The sequence below is a fragment of the Cetorhinus maximus genome, chromosome 12, assembly GCF_964194155.1.
Source record: "Cetorhinus maximus chromosome 12, sCetMax3.hap1.1, whole genome shotgun sequence".
Lineage (NCBI taxonomy): Eukaryota > Metazoa > Chordata > Chondrichthyes > Lamniformes > Cetorhinidae > Cetorhinus > Cetorhinus maximus.
In genome coordinates this window covers 125,972,534-125,996,177 of record NC_135890.1, presented here as the reverse complement: position 1 = coordinate 125,996,177, position 23,644 = coordinate 125,972,534, and the positions used below count along the sequence as shown (strand labels likewise).

Sequence of the window (23,644 nt, the reverse complement as noted above, 5' to 3'; positions counted from 1 at the left end):
AAAATTAGTTGTGACAGTTGTTTCAAGTTTCCTTCTGGGATTTGAACAGCTCAGCATTTACCATCTGCTGTGTCATATCACTAAGAGGGAGGCATCGCTGCACTTGGTGCTGGAAATGAGGTGGCCAAGTGGACAAAGTGTCTGTGGCCAACACTGGGGTAAGAGTGATCATTGTTTTATATGGTTTAGATTAGTAACGGAGAAGAGTAAGGAACAATCCAAAGTATAACTTCTAAATTGGAAAAGGGCTAATTTCAATGGGATGAGAGGGGATTGTGTCAGGATAAAATTGAACCAAAGGCTGACAGGAAAAACTGTAACAACAGGATGCTTCAGGTAAAGGCTAGGTACATTCCAACAAGAGTGAAAGATAGGGGAACCAAAACCAAGGCTCTTTGGATGATGAGGGAAATAGAAATTTGATTAACCAAAAAGAGGGCAAATGATACATATTAGGTGAATTCTTCAAGTGATAACCAGAGCAAATATTATAAGTTTAGAGGGGAAGTGAAGATGAAAGTAAAACTCAAAAAGAGAGAATATGAGAATGGAATGGCAGTGAACATGAAAGGTAACCCAAAAATCTTCTTCCAGCATGTAAATAGTAAGCAGACAGTAAAGGCAGGGATTTTGGTACAAAGAGGATGATATATGCTTAGAAGGACAGAGCAAGGCTAGAAACTTAATGAGCACTTTGTATCAGTGTTTACTAAAGAGGAGGATGATGGCTGACAAAATATTGATAGAAGCAGAGATGGTAGAGGTAATAGATGGGGTGAAAATTGATGGGCAGAATGCACTGGAAAGGCTGACTATGCTTAAAGTGGATAAGTCGCCTGGTCTGGGTAGCATCCCAGGTTGTGAAAAGAAATGAGGGTAGATTGTGGAATGGCTTGTCATAATCTTGTAATCTTCCCCAGATACTGGGGAGCTGCCAGAGGATTGGAGAATGGCAAATGTAACACCCTCATTCAAAGGATGTAAGGACATTCCTTGTAACTAGAGGTTTAACATTAGTATTGGGTAAGCTTTTAGACAAAGTAATCGGGGGAAAAGAATCACCAGGCATTTGGAGAGGTTGGAGTTAATTAAGGAGAATTAGCATGAATTTGTAAAAGGCAGATTCTGTTTGGCTAATTGAATTTTTGATAAAGTAAAAGAGAAGTTTAATGAAAGATAATCAGTGGATAATGTCTATTCATTCCGTGAATTAATACAAAAAATATAGATTTTAAGAAAGTATTCAGTGGCAAAGTATAGCATAAAAGGCTAGTTAACAAAATTGGCCCTCAAGAAATATGAGGATCAGTGTCAGCTTAAATAAAAACCATTTAAGACAGGAAACAGCGAATGTCGGTAAATGATGGCTTTTCAGACTGGACAGTCCCCAAGGGTCAGTGCCAGGACCACTGTTTTCTTTGATATACAAATGACTTGGATATTGGAATACAGAGAAAAATTTCAACGTTTGCCAATAGTACCAAACTTGCAAGTGCTTCAGACAGTGTAGATGATAGCAATCAGCTGCAACAGAACACAGGGAGACTTAGCAGAAAGGGCAAACAAGTGGCAGATGGAATTTAAATCAAAGAAGTGTGAGGTGATGAATTTTGATACAAGGGGGAATATATACCTTTTGACACAATTCTAAAGAGTGTTCAGGGACAGAGACAACCTGGGGGTTCATGTGCATTGATCTTTGAAGGTGATAGGGCACACTGAAACAATAGTTAGCAAAACATAGGATATCTTGGACTTCATAGAAAGAGGTATCGAGTATAACGGGTCTTGATAGAGTAGATGCTGAGAGGATGTTCCTTCCCATGGGGGAACTTAGAACTAGGAACACAACTTAAAGATAAGGGATCTCCCATATAAGAGAGAGATAAAGAGGAATTTCTTTTCTCAGAGTGTTGTTATTTTTGGAATTATTTTCCACAGAGACCAGTAGAGGCTGAAACGTTGAATATTTTCAAGGCTGAGTTAGGGTGTAAAAGGGTTATGGGGGACAGGCAAGATAGTGATGTTTAGGCCACAATTAGATCAGCCATGATCTTATTGAATAGCAGAGCAGGCTCGATGGGCTGAATGGCCGACTCCTGCTCCTATTTCTTATGGTTTTAAGTTCTGCTGAACTTGTATAAAACTCTGGTTAGTCCACAACTAGAATGTTGTAACCAAGTTTGTGAGGGTCCTTGAGAGGGTGCAGAGGAGATTTACCAGAATGGTTTTAGGGACGAGGGGTTTTAGCTCCAAGGTTAGGTTGGAGAAGTTGGGGTTTTTCTCCTTGGGGCAAAGGAGATTGAGGGGAGATTTGATAGAGGTGTACAAGATAATGACAGAATTAGGTAAGGTAGAGAAAGAAAAGCTGATCCTATTGGCTGATGGTAAAAGTACTGGGGGACACAGATTTAAGGTTTTAAGCGAGAGATGGAGGGGAGAGGGGAATGTGAGGATGAACTTTTTTTACACAACGAGTGGTAATGACTTGGAACTCGCTGCCCATGAGAGTGGTGCAAGTTAAGATAATGAATGATCTCAAAAGCAAATTGGATAGTATATTGAGTGAAATAAATTTGGAGGGCTACAGGGATCGAGCAGGGGAATGGGAATAACTCGATTACTTTGCCAAAGCCTAACATAGGCTCCAAGGGCTGAATGGTTTCCTTCTGTGCTGTAATAATAACTCTCTGCCTGGGAAACTGGGCAAATTAAGGTTTGGGGGAAGAGGGGAAAAAAGAGTGAACACTTGGTCAAGAGATGGAGTCTGGGAATAGGGGGGGATATAAGGATTGGGAGTTAAATGGGGAGGAGCTAGGTGTGGGGACCAGTAATTCCCCAAAGATCTGGGAGCAGTAGCAGCAACGTGGCAAGTGGGGGTGACACAGAGAGAGCTAGAGGGCACAGATTCAAAATAACTGGCAACGGAGTAAATGTGAAGTGAGGTAAATGTTTTCACCCACAGGGTGGTTGGAGTCTGGAACAAACTTCCTGAGAAGGCGGTGGTGGCAGATTCGATCGAGATAAGCTTATATTTCACCCCTCTCCTATTTTTACTTAGTTCTGTTGAAGGGTCATGAGGACTCGAAACGTCAACTTTGTTCTTCTCCGCTGATGCTGCCAGACCTGCTGAGTTTTTCCAGGTATTTCTGTTTTTGTTTTGGATGTCCAGCATCCGCAGTTTTTTGTTTTTATCTCTGTATTCAATAGGGAATTGGGTTGCTATCTGAAAAGAGAGAATGTGCAAGGTAACAGGGATAAGGCAGGGGAGTGTTAGACCACAGCTGGAGTACTGTGTACAGTTCTGGTCGCCACGCTATAGGAAGGATGTGATTGCACTGGAGAGGGTGCAGAGGAGATTCACCAGGATGTTGTCTGGGCTGGAGCGTTTCAGCTATGAAGAGAGACTGGACAGGCTAGGGTGGTTTTCCTTAGAGCAGAGAAGGCTGAGAGAGGGGGGGGGGGGGACCTGATTGAGGTATACAAAATTATGAGCGGCATAGATCGGGTAGACAGGGAGAAACTTTTCCCCTTAGTGGAGGTGTCAATAACCAGGGGGCATAGGTTTAAGGTATGGGGCAGGAGATTTAGAGGGAATTTGAGGAAAATATTTTCACCCAGAGGGTGGCTGGAATCTGGAACATACTGTCTGAGAGGGTGGTAGAGGCAGGAACCCTCACAACGTTTAATAAGTATTTAGATGAGCACTTGAAACGCCAGAGCATACAGGGGTATGGGCCAAGTGCTGGAAAATGGGATTAGAATAAATAGGTGCTTTACAGCCAGCACAGACATGATGGGCTGAAGGGCCTGATTCTGTGCTGTACAATTCTATGACTCTGAGTGAGATTAGGTGGAATGCTCTTTCAGAGGGCCAGTGCAGACTTGATGGGCCGAATGGCCTCCTTTTGCACTGTAAAGATTCTGTGACTGTGGATAGCCAGTAAAGGGGCGATTGGGAGAGAGAAGTTTTACAAACTAGCCCTAAACTTCGGGTCCGCTGCCCTGTGTATGATCTCGGGCTGATTCAGGTCGGTCACTTGCGCTGGGTTTTAATGTAAAAGTTCAAGTGGATCAGCTGATATAAACCTCCTGATTCTGGGAGCCAACATAAACTCTGAAGAGCAAACCCAGGTTAAATGTGCAAATGTTGCTGAAATTAAATGTCATGTGAGTGAAGGTTAGTGTCACGTGATCAAGTATCACATGATCTAAATGTGTCTAATCTGCTCCATTGTGAACATAAGGATGGTGGAAACTGAGGGAGGATGTGCCTGTGCCTTTGGCTCTGTGCCAGTTTGGAGGTTTTATAAAATGCGGAAGCGAAGCCTCAGCTCATATTAGCTTTGTCGACCTAAAATGAAACAAAGCCTTTTGTTGTTCAGCTATTAAATTAAAGGTTGTCTCTGCTCCTTTTTCAGTAACTGGACGAGATGAAGGTCCGGTCGTGGATTCTGGGGCTGGCTGGAGTTTTGCTGCTGATATTCGCTGTGGGGCTGTTAGTTACTGTCCCAGTGATACTGAAGCAGCAGGTGACAGCGGTGAGTGTGGCTAACCGGCCGCCGGATCTCTCTCTCTCTCTCTCTCGCTTGGATTTAGGATTACTTTGATTTCAAATTCTTATTTCCCTGCAAATGTTTCTCTTTCACGAAGATATATGAACATCAGGATCACTGGGGCCCTTGGTCCTGTTTATAAGGTGCAGAATCAAGGCAAACTCTAGTTGCTTGTTGTTGCTTCCAGAAGATGCAACTTTGGCATATTCAGTGTTTACAAGTTGAGAGATTGGTATTTGCCTCATTTCTTAGGTGACTAAGAACTCTTTTCTGCGCAGGGGTTTAAAACACGTGTCTTATAACGGGACTGACTGTATTTTAATACTGTTTCGTTCTCGGGATGTGAACGGTTGGTTAATGTTTACAGAATCACAGAATCTCAAAGTGCAGAAGAGGCCCTTCGGCCCATCAAGTCTGCACCGACACGTGAGAAACACCTGACCTACCTACCTAATCCCATTTACCAGCACTTGGCCCATAGCCTTGAATGTTATGACGTGCCAAGTGCTCATCCAGGTACTTTTTAAAGGATGTGAGGCAACCCGCCACCACCACCCTCCCAGGTAGCGCATTCCAGACCGTCACCACCCTCTGGGTAAAAAAGTTTTTCCTCACATCCCCCCCTAAATCTCCTGCCCCTCACCTTGAACTTATGTCCCCTCGTGACTGACCCTTCAACTAAGGGGAACAGCTGCTCCCTATTCACCCTGTCCATGCCCCTCATAATCTTGTACACCTCGATCAGGTCACCCCTCAGTCTTCTCTGCTCCAATGAAAACAATCCAAGTCTATCCAACCTCTCTTCATAACTTAAATGTTTCATCCCAGGCAACATCCTGGTGAATCTCCTCTGCACCCTCTCCAGTGCAATCACATCCTTCCTATAATGTGGCGACCAGAACTGCACACAGTACTCCAGCTGTGGCCTCACCAAGGTTCTATACAACTCCAACATGACCTCCCTACTTTTGTAATCTGTGCCTCGATTTGATAAAGGCAAGTGTCCCAAATGCTGCCTTCACCACCCCACTAACATACCCCTCCGCCTTCAGTTACCTGTCCCTAAACCTGGGCCTCAGTGAGTCAGTGTGTGCAGCTTGGGTTCCTGGTGGAATTGTAACTCACTATTGGCAATTTGAGGCTTTTCACTCCACTTAAAAACAAATTGTTGCTATTTAAATGTGTTCAAAGTGATGTGGAAAATCTAGGAAAGGGAGGGCAGAATTACTGATTAATTTGGATCCTATAGGTGCTGCTCTTAGCTGTCACTGTACTGTACCACCCCCTCCTACCTGTTCAGTCTTTGCTAAACAGCCCAATGTTTTGCATTTTGCCCTGATCTTCATTAAAAGTTATCTGAAAGCTATCACCTTTGACAGTATAGTGCTCCCTCTGTACTGCAGTGCAGTGTCAGCCTAGGTTTGCTTAATCTCTGTAACAAGTTTAGTTTCACATGCATTTGTACAGAGATTGTTCTTACCTATTCAACTATTAAACATGCTCAGCTTCAGTTTATAATCTGTCCAGAAGACCCACTGGTCTCCAACTTTCAACACCAGGCACTGACATTGCACTAAAGTGGTGTTCCAGGCAGTGATCAGCTGCATTATTGAGAGATCCTTATGGTAGTTGGAGCAGATCTGTTTCCAGTACTGGAGGGATCTAGAATGAAGGACCACAGATACAAGATTAAATCCAATCGAGAGACTGGTTTCACTTCTAGAATTAATGACTGATGCAGAAAATGTTAATAATGGTATTTTATTCAAGAAACACCTTGGTAGTCTAAAAACTGAATTGCAGTGTAGCTTATGTCAAAAAATAAACTAAGTAATCATGTTAAAAACATAGGAACATGTGACAATGTAGTAACAAGCCGAATTCAAATGTAATAGGCAAGTGGTGGATGGGATATTAAAAGGAGGAATATTGAATTAAAATGAATACACTAATCCATCATTCCTACTTTTATAGTCACTGAAATACATTACTTTCATCATTTAAGTACTTAATTGAGAGGACCTGAACCATGTAAGGCTGGAGACGGAGCTGCAGACACAGCAACACTTTAGGGAGGGAGAAAGTTAGCTGGATGCTTGATACCAGGAGGCACACTCGCCCCTGAGGATAGGGGTGTCTGATTTGGTCAGTGGACAGGGACAGGAGGGTGTGACTGAGTGAGGCAGGTAAGGGGACCCAGAAGGTAGAAGTGCAGGAGCCTCAGCTTTTGCAATTGTCCAATAGGTTTGAGGTTCCCAACTTTTTTGGATGAGTAAACTGACCGTGGCACTGTGGTAAAGGAAGCCATTCAAGTGGGGAAAACAAACAGGAATGTAATGGTAGTAGGGGATAGTGTAGTGAGGCGGATTGACACTGTTCCCTGCAGCAAACAGCGAGAGTCCAGACGGTTGTGTTGCCTGCCTGGTGCCAGGGTTTGGGACATCTGCTCAGGGCTGGAGAGGAACTTGCAGTGGGAGGGGGAGAATCCCGTTGTCATAGTCCATGTAGGTACCAATAACATAGGTAGGAAAAGGAAGGAGGTTCTGCATAGTCAGTTTAAGGACTAGGTCCCAAATTAAGAGTCAGTGCAGAAGAGGCCCTTCAGCCCATCAAGTCTGTGCTGACATGTGAGAAACACCTGACTGACCTATCTACCTATTCCCATTTACCAGCACTTGGCCCATTGCCTTGAATGTTATGACGTGCCAAGTGCTCATCCAGGTACTTTATTAAATGATGTGAGGCAACCCGCCTCCACCACCCTCCCAGGCAGTGCATTCCAGACCATCACCGCCCTCTAGGTAAAAAGGTTTTTCCTCACATCCCCCCTAAATCTCCTGCCCCTCACCTTGAGCTTATGTTCCCTTGTGACTGACCCTTCAACTAAGGGGAACAGCTGCTCCCTATCCACCCTGTCCATGCCTCTCATAATCTTGTACACCTCGATCAGGTCGCCCCTCAGTCTTCTCTGCTGCAACGAAAACAACCCAAGTCTATCCAACCTCTCTTCATAACTTAAATGTTTCATCCCAGGCAACATCCTGGTGAATCTCCTCTGCACCCCCTCCAGTGCAATCACATCCTTCCTATAATGTGTCGACCAGAACTGCACACAGTACTCCAGCTGTGGCCTCACCAAGGTTCTATACAACTCCAACATGACCTCCCTACTTTTGTAATCTATGCCTCGATTGATGAAGGCAAGTGTCCCATATGCCTTTTTCACCACGCCACTAACATGCCCCTCCGCCTTCAGAGATCTATGGACACACACGCCAAGGTCCCTTTGTTCCTCAGAACTTCCTAGTGCCATGCCATTAATTGAATACTTTCTTGTCAAATTACTCCTTCCAAAGTGTATCACCTCACACTTTTCAGGGTTAAACTCCATCTGCCACTTACCTGCCCATTTGACCACCCCATCTATATCTTCCTGTAGCCCAAGACACTCAACCTCATTGTTAACCACCTGGCCAATCTTTGTGTCATCCACAAACTTATCCTACAAATCCTACCCCCATATAATCATCTATGTTGTTTATATAAATGACAAATAATAGGGGACCCAGCACAGATCCCTGTGGTACGCCACTGGACACTGGCTTCCAGCCACTAAAGCATCCTTCTGTCATCACCCTCTGTCTCCTACAACTAAGCCAATTTTGAATCCACCTTCTCAAATTACCCTGTATCCCATGTGCATTTGCCTTCTTTATAAGTCTCCCATGTGGGACCTTGTTAAAGGCTTTGCTGAAATCCATATAAACTACATCAACTGCACTACCCTCATCTACACACCTGGTCACCTCAAAAAATTCAATCAAATTTGTTAGGCATGACCTCCCTCTGACAAAGCCATGCTGACAATCCCTGATCAAACCTTGCCTCTCCAAGTGGAGATGGATTTTCTCCAATAGTTTCCCTACCACTGACGTGAGACTCATTGGCCTGTAGTTCCCTGGCTTTTCTCCGCAACGCTTCTGAAATAGCGAACCACATTAGCTGTTCTCCAGTCCACTGGCACCTCCCCCGTGGTCAGAGAGGAATTAAAAATTTGGGTCAGAGCCCCTGTGATCTCCTCCCTTGCCTCCCTCAGCAGCCTGGGGCACAAATCATCAGGACCTGGAGATTTGTCCACTTTTAAGCCTACTAACACCTCCAATACCTTGTCACTCCCTATATCAATTTGCTTAAGAACCTTGCGGTCTCTCCCCGAGTTCGATACCTTCATCCTCATTCTCTTGGGGTGAAGATGTGACGTATTCATTCAACACTCAAGCGATATCCTTTGGCTCCACCTATAGATTGCCCCCTTGGTCCATTATGGGCCCTACTCTTTCCATGGTTATCCTCTTCCCATTGATATACTTGTAGAATATCTTGGGATTTTCTCTACTTTTACCAGCCTGAACTTTCTCATATCCCCTCTTTGCTCTCCTAATTGCTTTCTTAAGCTCCACCCTGCACTTTCTGTACTCCACTAATGCCTCCGCTGATTTGCTTCCCTTGTACCTGCTAAAGCCTCTCTTTTCCTTCTCATCATAACCTGAATATCTCTGGTCATCCATGGTTCTCTGAGCTTGTTACTCCTTCCTATCACCCTAGAGGGAACATGTTGAGCCTGTACCTCACCCCCTCATTTCCTTTTGAACACCCCCCACTGCTCCTCTGTAGATTTCCCCACAAGTAACTGTTTCCAGTCTATCTTGGCCAAATCCTGCCTTATTTTACTAAAATCCACTCTCCCCAATCCAAAACATTTTTTTTGCAACTTGTCTATTTCTTTGTCCATAACAAGCTTAAACTGTACCATGTTGTGGTCGCTATTGCTAAAATGCTCCCCCACCACCACCTCAGCCACCTGTCCGGCTTCATTCACCAGAATTAGGTCCAGCACTGCACCGTCCCTTGTTGGACCCTCTACACATTGACCTAAAAAGTTCTCCTGTACGCATTTCAAGAAATCCACTCCATCCAAGCCCTTAAGACTATGTCTATCCCAATTAATGTTGGGAAAGTTGAAATCACCTAATATAATTACCCTATTGTTATTGTTTTTACACACCTCCACAAATTGTGCACATATTTGCTCCTCAATTTCCCGCTGACTATCTGGGGGTCTATAATAAACACCTAACAATGTGGCTGCCCCTTTTTTATTCCTAAGCTCTACCCACAAGCTTCATTCGATGCCCCCTCCAAGATATCATCTCTCCTTACTGCAGTAACTAACTCCTTAACTAATAATGCAACGCCTCCTCCTCTTTTACCCCCTCCCCTGTCTCACCTGAAGATTCTATATCCCGGAATGTTGAGCTGCCAATCCTGCCCCTCCCTCAACCACGTCTCAGCGATGGCTACTATATCACAATTCCACGTGTCAATCCTCACCCTTAACTCATCCGTTGTACCTGTAATACTCCTGGCATTAAAGTAGAGGCCATCCAGCCTTGCCTTACTCCCTTGAAACTTAATGCAGCTGTACTCCCTCTGACTTGATTGTTTTACTGTATTATGATGTCTCCCTATTCTGCTAACTTTCTGTGTCCCCTGCCCCTGCCGAATTAATTTAAACTCTCCCAACAGCACTAGCAAACCTGCCTGCACCAACCCTCCCTCCTGCACCAACTCTTAAGCCACATATTCATCTGCGCTATTCTCCTATTTCTGAGCTTGCTAGCATGTGTCACTGGAAGTAATCCAGAGATTACAACCCGAGACGTCTTGCTTTTTAGTCTACTGCCTAACTCCCCGAATTCTTGATGCAAGACCTCATCCCTCTTTCTACCTATGTCATTGGTACCAACATGTACCATGACCTCTGCCTTATCACCCTCCCCCTTCAGGATGCCCTGCAGCCGTTCAGTGACATCCCGGACCCTGGCACCAGGGAGGCAACACACCATCCTGATGTCACGTTGACGGCCACAGTAGTACCTATATGTTCCCCTGACTATAGAATCCCCTATTACTATTGCTCTTCCTCCCTTCCTCCCCTCCTGTACAGACAGGCTGCTTGTGGTGCCAGAATCTTGGCTCTGTCTGCACTCCCTGGAGGAACCAGTGCCCTCATCAGCCTCCAAAATGGAATACCGATTTGCGAGTGGGACCTCAAATTGACATAGGGGACATGCATAAAATTAGGGAGATGAATCATGGCTCAAAGACTGGTATGGGGGAGGTGGGTTCCCGTTTGTGGGGCACTGGCACCAGTATTGGGAATAAAGTGGGGGCTGTACTGTTGAGACAGTCTACACCTGAACCATGCTGGACCAGTGTTCTTGCAAACTGCATAACTAGGGAAGTAGAGGATTTTAAACTAAGTAGTATAGCAATGGATCAAATTTGGGAAGATGTGGTAAATCAAAGAGTCGAGAAAAGATGGGAGAAATGTATTAATGTGAGGAATGATAGCGACTGGCAGATTTGTACTCTATCCCTTCCTAAGTGTAAGATCAGCAGATAAGGCTAGAGATTACAAAGAAAATAATGAGGACAAAACTAAAGCTCTGTCTGAATGCATCTAGTGTTCAAAATAAAGCAGATGAACTGAGAGCTCAAATAGAAATAAACAAGTAGGATCTGATAGCCATTACAGAGACATGGCTACAGGATGACAGGTTGGGACCTGAACAATAAAGGGTACATGACATTTCAGAAGGACAGGAAGCTGGGGAAAGGTGGAGGGGTGGCTGTTAATTAATGATGGTATTAACACATTGAGAGGGATGACCCCAGCTCAGGAAATCAGGATGTAGAAACAATTTGGGTAGAGATGAGAAATAATAAAGGCAAGAACTCACTTGGGGCAACGTTTTCTCCCCGTCTGGGGGTGATGTGTAGGAGCGGGCGGGCGGGTTCCTGATCGGTGCTGCCATTTTACTTGGGCAGGCCAATCAAGGCCCGCCCAGCGCGATGTCTGCCAGGAAGCGCTAAGTGCTCCCTGTGCTGGCCGGGGGGGTATTCCCTCCGCCGGGAGTGCGCTCTTTCGTGCAAGTGTGCAAAAGAGCACAGAGATCTCCCTGAGGCTAAGTGCTGCCTCGGAGACCAGCTCCAATTTGAAACTCCAGATAAACCTGAGAAAAAGATTTCCCTGCCATGTCCCCTCATGTGACACTGTCATGAGTTGGGATATGTCATAACTTTTATTTTGAAATATTCAGATTTTTAAATCCTCATGAAACCTCATCCCGCCTGTGGATGAGTTTGGATGCTTTTTCAGAAGCCCGCCAGGGCTCCCGGCCTGCCCGCCAGCCTTAAGGTTGGACGGGCAGGTCCATTAATGATTTTAGTTAGTTTTTTAATGGCCTTAATAGGCCATTGACAAGACCTGAAAATCTAAATGACGTGGAGTGACATCAGGACGCACGCACGACATCACCCTGCGTCATTTTACACGTTGGTGAGCGTGCCCCGCCCCCGCTCGCCGAACAGAAGATTCTGCCTTTGGATTGGTGTACAGGCTCCTAACAGTAACTGCAGAGTAGGACAGGCTATAACAGAAGAGATCATGGGAGCCTGTATAAAAGCACAGCTGGTTAGAGTGAACAGGCAAATGAGGTTAAGGATAGGTCAATCGAGATGCAGAGGCAGACATTTAAGGGGATATTTCAGCACATAAGATAAATTCAAACCAAAAAAGAAAAATTCCAAGAGGAGGACCTACCAACCATGTTTGGAAAATAACTTAAAAAAATTAAAGATAGTATCTTTATATGGATTTCAGCAAAGCCTTTAACAAGGTCCCACATGGGAGACTTATAAAGAAGGCAAATGCACATGGGATACAGGGTAATTTGAGAAGGTGGATTCAAAATTGGCTTAGTTGTAGGAGACAGAGGGTGATGACAGAAGGATGCTTTAGTGACTGGAAGCCAGTGTCCAGTGGCGTACCACAGGGATCTGTGCTGGGTCCCTTATTATTCGTCATTTACATAAACGACATTGATGACTATGTGGGGGGTAGGATTAGTAAGTTTGCGGATGACACAAAGATTGGCCGGGTGGTTAACAGTGAGGTTGAGTGTCTTGGGCTACAGGAAGATATAGATGGGATGGTCAAATGGGCAGGTAAGATGGAGTTTAACCCTGAAAAGCGTGAGGTGATTCACTTTGGAAGGAGTAATTTGACAAGGAAGTATTCAATGAACAGCATGACACTAGGAAGTTCTGAGGAACAAAGGGACCTTGGCGTGTGTGTCCATAGATCTCTGAAGGCGGAGGGGCATGTTAGTGGCGTGGTGAAAAAGGCATATGGGACACTTGCCTTCATCAATCGAGGCATAGATTACAAAAGTAGGGAGGTCATGTTGGAGTTGTATAGAACCTTGGTGAGGCCACAGCTGGAGTACTGTGTGCAGTTCTGGTTGCCACATTATAGGAAGGATGTGATTGCACTGGAGGGGATGCAGAGGAGATTCACCAGGATGTTGCCTGGGATGAAACATTTAAGTTATGAAGAGAGGTTGGATAGACTTGGGTTGTTTTCGTTGGAGCAGAGAAGACTGAGGGGCGAGCTGATCGAGGTGTACAAGATTGAGGGGCATGGACAGGGTGGATAGGGAGCAGCTGTTCCCCTTAGTTGAAGGGTCAGTCACGAGGGGACATAAGTTCAAGGTGAGGGGCAGGAGGTTTATGGGGGATGTGAGGAAAAACTTTTTTACCCAGAGGGTGGTGACGGTCTGGAATGCACTGCCTGGGAGGGTGGTGGAGGCAGGTTACCTCACATCCTTTAATAAAGTACCTGGATGAGCACTTGGCACATCATAACATTCAAGGCAATGGGCCAAGTGCTGGTAAATGGGAATAGGTAGGTAGGTCAGGTGTTTCTCACGTGTCAGTGCAGACTTGATGGGCCGAAGGGCCTCTTCTGCACTGTGATTCTGTGTCATACTTAAAGATAAAGCATATAATTGCACAAAGACGGGTGGCAGGTCAGAAAATTGGACAGAACATAAAAAAACAGCCAAGAATGACGAAGATTGATAAGGAAGGAAAATTTAGGAGTATAAAAGAAAGCTAGAAATATAAAGACAGATAGTAAGAGTTTCTATAGATATTTAAAAAAAGAAAAAGGTTAATGCAGAGTGAGCATTGGTCCTATAGAAAGTGAGTCTGGAAATTAATGATGGAAAATAAGGAGATGGCAGATGAATTGAACCAGTATTTTGCATTGGGCTTCACTATAGAGGATAGAAGCAGCCTCCTAGAAATCTGTAAATCAGGAAATGGAAGGGAGGGAGGAACTCAGGAAAATTACAATCACCAGGGTTATGACAAGATTGTTGGAGCTGCAGGCTGACAAGTTCCCTGGTCCTGATGGACTTCATCCTTAAAGGAAGTGTCCAGTGAGATAGTTGATGCATTAGTTTTAATTTTCCAAAATTTCCTAGATTCAATTAGATTGGAAAATGGAAAAAGTAACTCCTTTATTCAAAAACAGGAATACAGAAAGCAGGAAACTACAGGCCAGTTAGCTTAACATGTCATAGGGAAAATGTTAGTTATTAAAGACATTATAGCAGGGCACTTGGACAAAGTCAAGGTAATCGGGTAGAGTCAACATGGTTTTGAGAGAGGGAAATCAGGTTTAACCAATTTATTGGAGTGTGCTGCGGATAAAGCGGAACCAGTGGATGAATTGTATTTACGTTTCCTGAAGGCATTTGATAAAGTGCTAGATCAAAGGTTATTGTGGAAAATAAAAGCTCATGCTTTGGGGGTAACATTAGCATGGATAGAAGATTGTCTAATGGTGAACAGTTGGCATAAGTGGGTCTTTTTCTGGTTGGCAGGATGTAACGAGTGGTGTGCCACAGGGATCAGTGCTGGGGCCTCAACTGTTTACAATTTGTATAAATGAGTTGGATGAAGGAACCAAAGGAATGGTGGCTAAATTTGATGATGACATAAAGATAGGATAGTAAAGTGTGAAGAGGACACAAGGCGGCTACAAAGGGATATAGATAGGCTAAGTGAGTGGGCAAAGACCTGGCAAATGGAGTATAATGTGGGAAATTGTGAAATTGTCCATTTTGGCAGGGAAAAATAAAAAAAGCATAATCTAAATGGTGAGAGATTGCAGAGCTCTGAGATGCAGAGGGATCTAGGGGTCCTAGTGCATGAATCACAAAAGGTTAGTATGCAGGTACAGCAGGTAATTAGGAAAACTTATAGAATGTTATCATTTATTGTGAGGGGAATTGAACATAAAAGTAGGGAGGTTATGCTTCAGTTGTACAGGGCATTGGTGACACCACATCTGGAGTATTGTGTACAGTACTAGTCTCATTTAAAGGAGAGATGTTAAAGCATTGGAAGCAGTTCAGGGAAGCTTTACTAGACTAATACTTGGAATGGGCAGGTTGCCTTATGAGGAAAGACCAGACTTGTATCTGCTGGAGTTTAGAAGAGTAAGAGGCAGCTTGATTGAAACGGAAGATCCTGCGGGGACTTTACATAGTTAATGTGAAGAGAATGTTTCCTCTTGGGAGAATATAATACCAGGGACCACTGTTTTAAAAAGAAGGGGTCATCCATTTAGGACAGAAGTTTTTTCTGAGGGATGAGTATTTGGAACTCTCTCAAAAGGCGGTGAAAGCTGTCTTTGAAAATTTCTTAAGGCTGAGGTAGATAGATTCTAGATAAGCAAGAGGGTGACAGGTTATCGGGAGTAGGTGGGAATGTAGGGTTGAGGTTGCAATTGGATCAGCCATGATCTTACTGAATGGCTGAGCAGGCTTGAAGGGTTGAGTGACCTACTCCTAATACATACGTATGTTTGTAATTTTTAGGGCTACATCCATACCTTTCCATCCTGCATCTTAGGGGTTCAATTAAATTCAACCCCATAAGTTGCCTTGATTGCTGTGGGTGTGGTGGGGGTAACCAGTTCTGGAATTGGGTAGGTAGCAGAATGGATTTTCCAAATTTGGTACAAATATTAACTCCTTGTGTGTAGAGTTTCAAGCTTTGTGACATGAAGGGTGTTGTCATACACCTGGTACTGAGGGCCTAAGATCAATTTCAGCACATGTCAGTGTTCTTTCGATGTGAGTAGTTTGTGCATGTGTGAGGCCAGTGTGTCAACAGCCATAGCGTATTTGACCAAGGGATGGATGTAGCTAGTTTAGACAGACAGCAGGATGTGGATAGGGAGTCTGCAAGGAATGAGGGATCTGAGAATAAACTTAGAATCAGAGTTTTTGCCTTGTGTAGCATACTGTCCACTTGGCTATTGGCTTGAATGTGTAATCCCATACTGCTGTCACCCTTTGAGAGCATTGAGAATTTCCTGAACCTGGAGCACTGGGAGCCACAGCAGAAGTGGCTGGAGGCACACCGTAGCCCACCAGGTGGGGCTTCAACTTCTGTAGCTCCACGAGAGACGGTGCAAAGGATCCAGTTTTTGCACTCTGCACATGTTCAGTGCAAGGTGGCAGCTCACCACCATCGTCAGTGCAACTGGGGATAAGCAACTAATGCTGGCCTCGCCAACAACATTCACATCCAATGGAAGAATTTCAATTTAGAAAAAAAAAACAGCTGTTGATAACATTCAAAGTTGGATTGAATAAGTAGGTTAAGCAAAAAGGATTATAAAAGGATATGGAAGCAGGGCTGGTAAATATGATGAGGACCAGCTGCTTGTGTGGAATGTAAATGTCGACATGGCCTGGATGAGAAATGTTAGGATAATTCAGTTGGGGTTTTCTGGTTATTCAACCTACAACAGTGACCAAGACTGAACTGAATATTCAACGTTTAGGAAGCACAGGCAAAAAAGAAAAGGAGGTGGAGTTACGCTGATGATAAGGGATGGGATCAGTAAGGCAGGATCTTGGATCGGAAGATCAAAATGTGGAATCTGTTTGGGCGGGGCTAAGAAACAGCAAGGGGCAGCAAACATTGGTAGCAGTTGTTAAGACCAAAAGTGGTGGTAATGTGACCCTTCTGAATAAGGGTCGTACAGACTCGAAACACTAACTCTTGTCTCTCTCCACAGATGCTGTCAGACCTGCTGAGTTTTTCCAGCATTTTCTGCTTTTGTTTCAGATTTCCAGCATCTGCAGTATTTTGTTTTTATCTTAGTGGTAATGTGGGGCCTGGTATTAATCAGGAGATTAGAGAAGCATGTAGTATGGGTAACACAGTCATCATTCAATCTGCATATAGACTGGGTAAACCTAATGAACACTAATACTGGGGAAGACGAGTTTCTGGAGCGTTAGGGATGGTTTTCTAGAGCATATTTTGAGAAACCAACTAGACAGCAGGCTATTTTACATCTAGTATTATGTAACAAAAAGGGCTAATTAACAATCTTGTAGAAGAGCCTTTAGGGTTGATAGAATTTTGCATTGTATTTGAAAGTGAGGTAGTTCAATCTGAAGCCACGGTGTTAAATTTAAAAAAGGAAATGGAGGGGAAAATTGGCTGAGGTGGATTGGAAAATATGTTAAAAGGTCTGATGGTCATAGGCAATGGATAGTCTTTAAAGAATTATGGCATAATTTACAGCAATTATACAATCTTTTAAGACACAAAAACCCAAAAAGAAAAGTGAGTCAACCATGGCTAACAAAGTTAGTTAAGGATTGTATAAGATTTGAAGAAAAGGCCTATAAAAGTTGCCAGAAATGGAAGTAAACCTGACAATTGGGAGGGTTTTAGAATATTTAGAATTTTAGAATACAGCAAAAGAGGACCAAGAAGCTGATAAAGGGAGAATAGACTGAATGTAAACTAGCAAAAAATACAGACTGTAAAAGCTTCTATATGTATGTAAAAAGGAAGCATTTGGCTAAGACAAATGTGGATCCATTACAGGCAGAGTCAGGAGGATTCATTAATGGAGAACAGAGAAATGACACAGAAGCTAAATGATTACTTTGTGTCTGTTTCACTGAGGAAGAGACAGGAAATTTCCCAGAATTATCCAAGGGACTAGGGAGAATGAGGAGTTGAAGGAAATTAGTATAAGTAAGAAGGTTGTATTGGAGAAATTATTGGGATTGAAGGTTGATAAGTCCCCGGGACCTGATATTCCATGTGTTGAAAGAGGTTGCTATGGAGATAGTGGATGCATTAGTGATCATCTTCCAAAATTCTACAGATTCTGGAATGGTTTCTGCAGACCAGAAAGTAGCAAATATCACCCCACTATTTAAGAAGGGAGGGAGAGAGAAAACAGGAAACTGCAGACCTATTAGCCTTCCATTAGCAGGGAAAATGCTAGAATCTATTTTTAAGGATGTGATAAGTGGGCACTTGGATAATGATCTGATTGGCCAGAAGCAATATGGATTTATGAATAGAAAATAATGTTTGACAAACCTTTGAGTGTTTTTTTGAAGATGTCACTAACAGAATTGACAAAGGGGAGTCAGTGGATGTAGTATACTTGGATTTTCAGAAGGCTTTTGATAAAGTTCTGCACAGGAGGTTGTTTAGCAAAATAAAAGTACATGGGATAGGAGGTAGTATACTGGCATGGATTAAGGATTGGCTAACAGGCAGAAAACAATAGGCATATATGTGTCATTCTCACTTTGGCAGGCTGTGACTAGAAGGGTACCACAGGGATTAGTACTTGGGCTCCAGCTGTTCACAATATATATCAATGATTTGAATGTGGGGACCAAATGCAATATTCCCAAGTTTGCAGATGATACAAAGCTAGATGGGAATGTGTGTTGTGAGGAAGATGTAAAGCAGCTACAAGAGGATTTGGACAGACTTAGAGTGGGCAAGAACATGGCAGATCGAAGGGATGTGAAAAATGTGAGGTTATCCACTTTGGCAGAAGGAACAGATGTGCTGAGTATTTCCTAAATGGTAAAAGATTAGAAAGTGTAGATGTACAAAGGGACTTGGGTGTCCTTGTTAATAAGTCACCAATAAGCTAACATGCAGGTGTAACAGGCAATGAGGAAGCTAATGGAATGTTAGCCTTTATCGCAAGAGGATTTGAGCACAGGAGTAGTGAAGTCTTGCTTCAATTGTATAGAAGCTGGTTAGACCACACCTGGATACCTCAAAGGATATTATTGACATAGAGGGAGTGTAATGAAGGTTCACCAGACTTGTTCCAGGGATGTCTCGAGAGATTGGGGAAACTGAGCCTGATTTCTAATAATTTTGAAGAATGAGAGGAGATCTCATTGAAAGGACTAGACAGGGTAGATGCAGGTGAGATGTTTCCCCCTGGTTGGGGAGTCTAGAACCAGGGGACACAATTTCAAAATAAGGGAGGAACCACTTAGGACCAAAATGAGAATTTTTTTTACTCAGAGGGTTGTGAAGCTTTGGAATTCGCTACCCCAGAGGACTGTGGAAGCTCAGTCACTGAGTATGTTTAAAACCGAGATTGACATTGGTATTTAGAAATCTGTCAAAGGGATTTGGGGATAGTGAGAGGGGTAGAGGAGGCATTGAAGTGATTGATCAGCCATCATATTGAATGGCAGGGCAGGCTCAATGGCCTACTCCTGTTCCTATGTTCTTAACATAGATACATTGATATGGTCGATAATTATTGGAAAATTAACTTTGATTTGAGGCCTTTTGAGAAGATGCTAACTTTTGTAATTTAATTTGACTAGTTTTCCATTTATGTGAACCAAATTTTTATATCCTTATTGTGTACAGAAAGTTCAGATTGATCCTGATAGTGGCCTGGCTTACACCATGTGGCGAGATATTCCTGTACCATTGTACATGTCACTCTACTTGTTCGAGGTCAAAAATCCACAGGAAATTCTGTATGGTGAGAAACCAGTTCTGGAGGAGCGAGGGCCTTATGTTTACAGGTGCGTGCCTCAAGTTGTATTCTGGCTTCAATTCCCAAATGGCAAACCCAACCATTTGATTTGGAGTCTTTTGTATTTCACATTTGTGAAATTTTCTGTAGATTTGTATTTGATACTTTGTATGAAAAGATTGATTCACACTACAGCAGCTTTTGCACCATAACAAGGTGCATTGATCTTCTTTCACTAGAGAAAGGAGTTGCTAATGTAGGAATAAAGGTGTGACAAGTAGTGATATTGGATAGGATAAAAATAAAGAGAATGTTCCATAAGAGGTTAGCAGTCCTGAAGGTAGGAAGTCATTGTGGATGGATTCAACCATGATCTGTACTTGTTACTCAGTTCAGACAGATCGTATACTAAACACATGACTAAATGGGTAGACAGTGGCATGGTGGTAACATCACTGGACTAATAATGCAGCGGATCCAGGCTAATGCCCTGGGGACATAGGATCAAATTCCACCACAGCAGCTGGTAGAACTTAAATTCAATTAACTAACTTAATTAACAAATTACAGGCCAGTTAGCTTAACATCTGTCATTGGGAAAATGTTAGAAGCTATTGTTAAAGTTGTTATAGCAGGACACTTAGAAACATTCAAGGTAATCAGGCCGAGTCAACATGGTTTTGAGAGAGGGAAATAATGTTTAACCAACTTATTGGAGTTCTTTCAAGGCAACATGTGCTGTGATGTGGATAAAGGGGAACCAGTGGATGTACAGTATTTAGATTTCCAGAAGGCATTTGATAAGGTGCCACAAAGGTTATTGTGGAAAATAAAATAAATAGGGGGGTAACATATTGGCATGGATAGAAGATTGACTGGCTAACAGGAAACATTAGGCATAAATGGGTCTTTTTCAGGTTGGCAGGATGTAACAAATGATGTGCCATAGAGATCAGTGCTGGGGTCTCAATCTTTTACAATTTATATAAATGACTTGGATGAAGGGACAATGGTTGCTAAATTTGCCGATGAGACAAAGATCGGTAGGAAAGTAATTTGTGAAGAGGATGTAAGGAGGTTACAAAGGGATATAGACAGGTGGAAACAGCATCTTTGAATATCTTTAAGGTAGAGGTAGATAGATTCTTGGTGAGCAAGGGGGGTGACAGGTTATCAGGAATAGGTAGGAATGTGGGGTTGAGGTTACAATCAGATCAACCATGACCTTATTGAATGGTGGGACAAGCTCGAGGGGCCAAATGGGTTACTCCTAATTCATAACTAATAAAAATCTAAAAATTAGCCTCAGTAATAGTGCCATAAGACTATCATCAATTGTCAATAAAACCCATTTGGTTCACTAATCTGCTACACAAGAACGTAAAGATAGAGGAATTGTTGACAAACAGAAGTGAACAGGTATAAGCTAATTGCCATTACGGAGACATGGCTGCAAGGTGACCAAGACTGGAAACTGAAAGTTCAAGGGTATTCGGCATTTAGGAAGGATAGGCAAAAAGGAAAAGGAGGTGGGGTTGCACTGTTAAAGGATGGATTCAGTACATTAGAGAGAGGATCAAAATGTAGAATGTTTGGGTGGAGCTCATAAACAACAAGAGGCAGTAACCTTTGGTAGGTGTTTATAGGCCACCAAATAGTACTAGTAATGTTGGGAACAATACAAATCATAAAATTAGTGCATGGAATAAAGGTAATACGGTAATCATGGGGGACTTTAATCTACATAGACTGGGTAAACCTAATGAGCACTGATGTGGAGGAGGACGAATTCCTGGAATGATGGGAGATGGTATTCTAGAACAGTTACATTGAGGGACCAACTTTTATAAAAAAAATAATAATATTCATCCGTGGGATATAGGTATGTCACTGGCTAGGCCAGCATTTATTGCCCATCCCATCCCTAATTGCCCTGTTCAGAGGGCATTTGAGTCAACCACATTGGCCAGGTAAGGACAGCAGATTTCCTTTCCTAAAGGACATTAGTGAACCAGATGGGTTTTTATGACAATGGTTTCATGGTCATCATCAGATTTTTATTGAATTCAAATTCCACCATCTGCCTGGGTCCTCAGAGCATTACCCTGGGTCTCTGGGTTACTAGTCCAGTGACAATGCCACTATGCCACCACCTCCCACAAAACTAGAGAACAGGTTACCTTAGACCTCATATTGAGAAAGGGATAATTAATAATCTAGTTATAAAGGAGCCTTTAGAGAAGACTGAGCAATAATGATAGAATTTTCATGAAGTTTGAAAGTTATGTAGTTCAATCTGAAAATCCAGGTGTTTGATAAAAGTGCCACAACAAAGGTTATCGCAGAAAATGAAAGCTCATGGTGTAGGGAGTAATGTATTGGCACGGACAGGAGATTGGCCCATGTAACAGGAAGCAGAGTTGGCATAAATGGGTCATTTTCTGGTTGGCAGGATGTGACCAGTGGTGTGCCCCAGGGAAAATTGGGGCCTCAATTTTCTTTTTACAATTTATATAAATGATTTGGATGAAGGGACTGAAGGAATGGTTGTGAAATTTGCTGATGCCACAAACTTAGGTAGGAATGGAAATTGTGAAGAGGACATAAGGAGGCTACAAAGGGACATAGATGTTAAGCTCCAACTGCTGTTTGGCAATAGAGAGAGACCAAGACTGAGTCCTTCAGATAGTTTTAATTCTGGTGCATAAAACTCGAGAGAGCTGGCCTTACCTGTTTTCCCTTTTGTACATCCAAATGGATACTTAGGTTGTTAAGTAGTTCAATTGATTTCCTTTTTGTCCTTTGGAGCTTGCTCCTCTTGTGAAACAGACAATTGGTAGCTGCTATCAATCCATTTGATCTTGGCACTCTCTTTATTCTCTAGCATCTGCTTGAAGCTTACAATGTCAATTTGCAATCTCTTTGTTAATGCACTTCATAGTGAACATTTTCCCCCAGGTGACTTATTATCTAAAAGACATTCGATAGGTACCATTCCCAAACACCCTTTTCCATTTAACATTTCTGCCAGTATCTTTGATATAAAGACTGCTATATTTATCACCTCAACAAGGGCAAGAGTCTCCGCTGCCAACATACTTTTTACAACTCTTTGTATCTTTTAAGATTCCCACGCTAAAGGGTAACATTTGCCTTTTTCCCCCTCCATAAGAAATATTATAAATCCTCCTGCACTCAATCCATCACAAATTTGCATAACACGCGTCACTTAACGGTTTCATTTTTTTTTCAACAGTTTCATTTCTCTAACTTCACCCAAAGATGGGAATTTCAAAACACAATGCTCTATTTTTAATTTTATCAAAGTTTTGTTTGCTCGAATGATTTTTTCACCCTTGGGATCATTAATTTCAGCACCCAATCCCTAAATGCCTAAACTGACTTCCGGCCTGGTTTGTTTGCACAGCCAATTGAGTTGCCCAATTAGACTCCAGAGTTCCTCTTTTTCCATTTCAGGAGCCGCTGTATCTTTTTGTGAGGCCCTACCATGACTAATTGCAATGGGATTGACATTCTCTAAACCAGATTGCTGATGTAAAAGGACGTGTGATCTGCTCTGCCTGATTTCCAATCCAATGTACTGAAACGCACCAGAGGCCTGACTTCCAATTTTGAATTCCGTTCTGAGCCCATTAATGACAACAGTTTCAAATTGGCTACTACCACCCCACAAAAAAAAAATCATCTACATGCATCATAAAGATGCCTGCAAGTTTCCCTTCATTTTGCCAATAAAACATTGCCGGTTCTGCTTCCAATTGAAGACAGCCCAACTTCAACAAAACTGACCTCACTGAGAAATACCAAACTCTGGGGACCTCATTTAAACTGTATACGCATTTATTTAGCTTCCAGAGAGTCCCTTCTGTGTTTGGTGCCTTTCAATAGATGGAGAAAAATTTCCCTTTTGAAGTTGCTGCCCCTGCAAAAAGGCAGCTTTTAATATCAATGGAAAAACAGTCCCAAGCATTTGTAGCTATTAGAGCCAAAAAGATCTTCAGCATAACTTTTCCTGCCGTAGGTGAATCTGCTCTTATATCCCTGTCACCCAGTTTTTCTTCAAACCCTTGTGCCCCTAGCCTGGCTTTAGCTTTATAAGTCCCATCAGGAAGCACCTTTTCAGTGCATATCCATCTGTGAGACAGAGCTGGTTGTCCCCTCTCTGGCACCTCTATATATTCCAAATTCTTTCCAGCTATGTAGTTCTTGTTGTTTGGCATCACAGAATTACAGAATCTCACAGTGCAGAAGAGGCCCTTCGGCCCATCAAGTCTGCACTGACACGTGAGAAACACCTGACATACCT

General features: G+C 42.9%; 1 protein-coding gene across 4 annotated transcripts in view; it reads left to right on the top strand.

Annotated features, from left to right (window-relative positions):
- Positions 1–4,243: 4,243 nt before the first annotated feature.
- Positions 4,244–23,644, top strand: part of scarb1 (scavenger receptor class B, member 1) — a 171,041-nt gene continuing 151,640 nt past the window's right edge. The window contains exons 1-2 of one of the 4 annotated variants that reach the window (XM_078554622.1): positions 4,244–4,541; positions 19,206–19,366. In XM_078554622.1, the coding sequence (XP_078410748.1) occupies positions 4,434–4,541; positions 19,206–19,366 (269 nt within the window). In that variant the 5' untranslated portion in view covers positions 4,244–4,433. The remainder of the gene's footprint in view (positions 4,542–19,205; positions 19,367–23,644) is intronic. The other 3 variants (XM_078554625.1, XM_078554624.1, XM_078554623.1) reach the window with 3 other exon arrangements.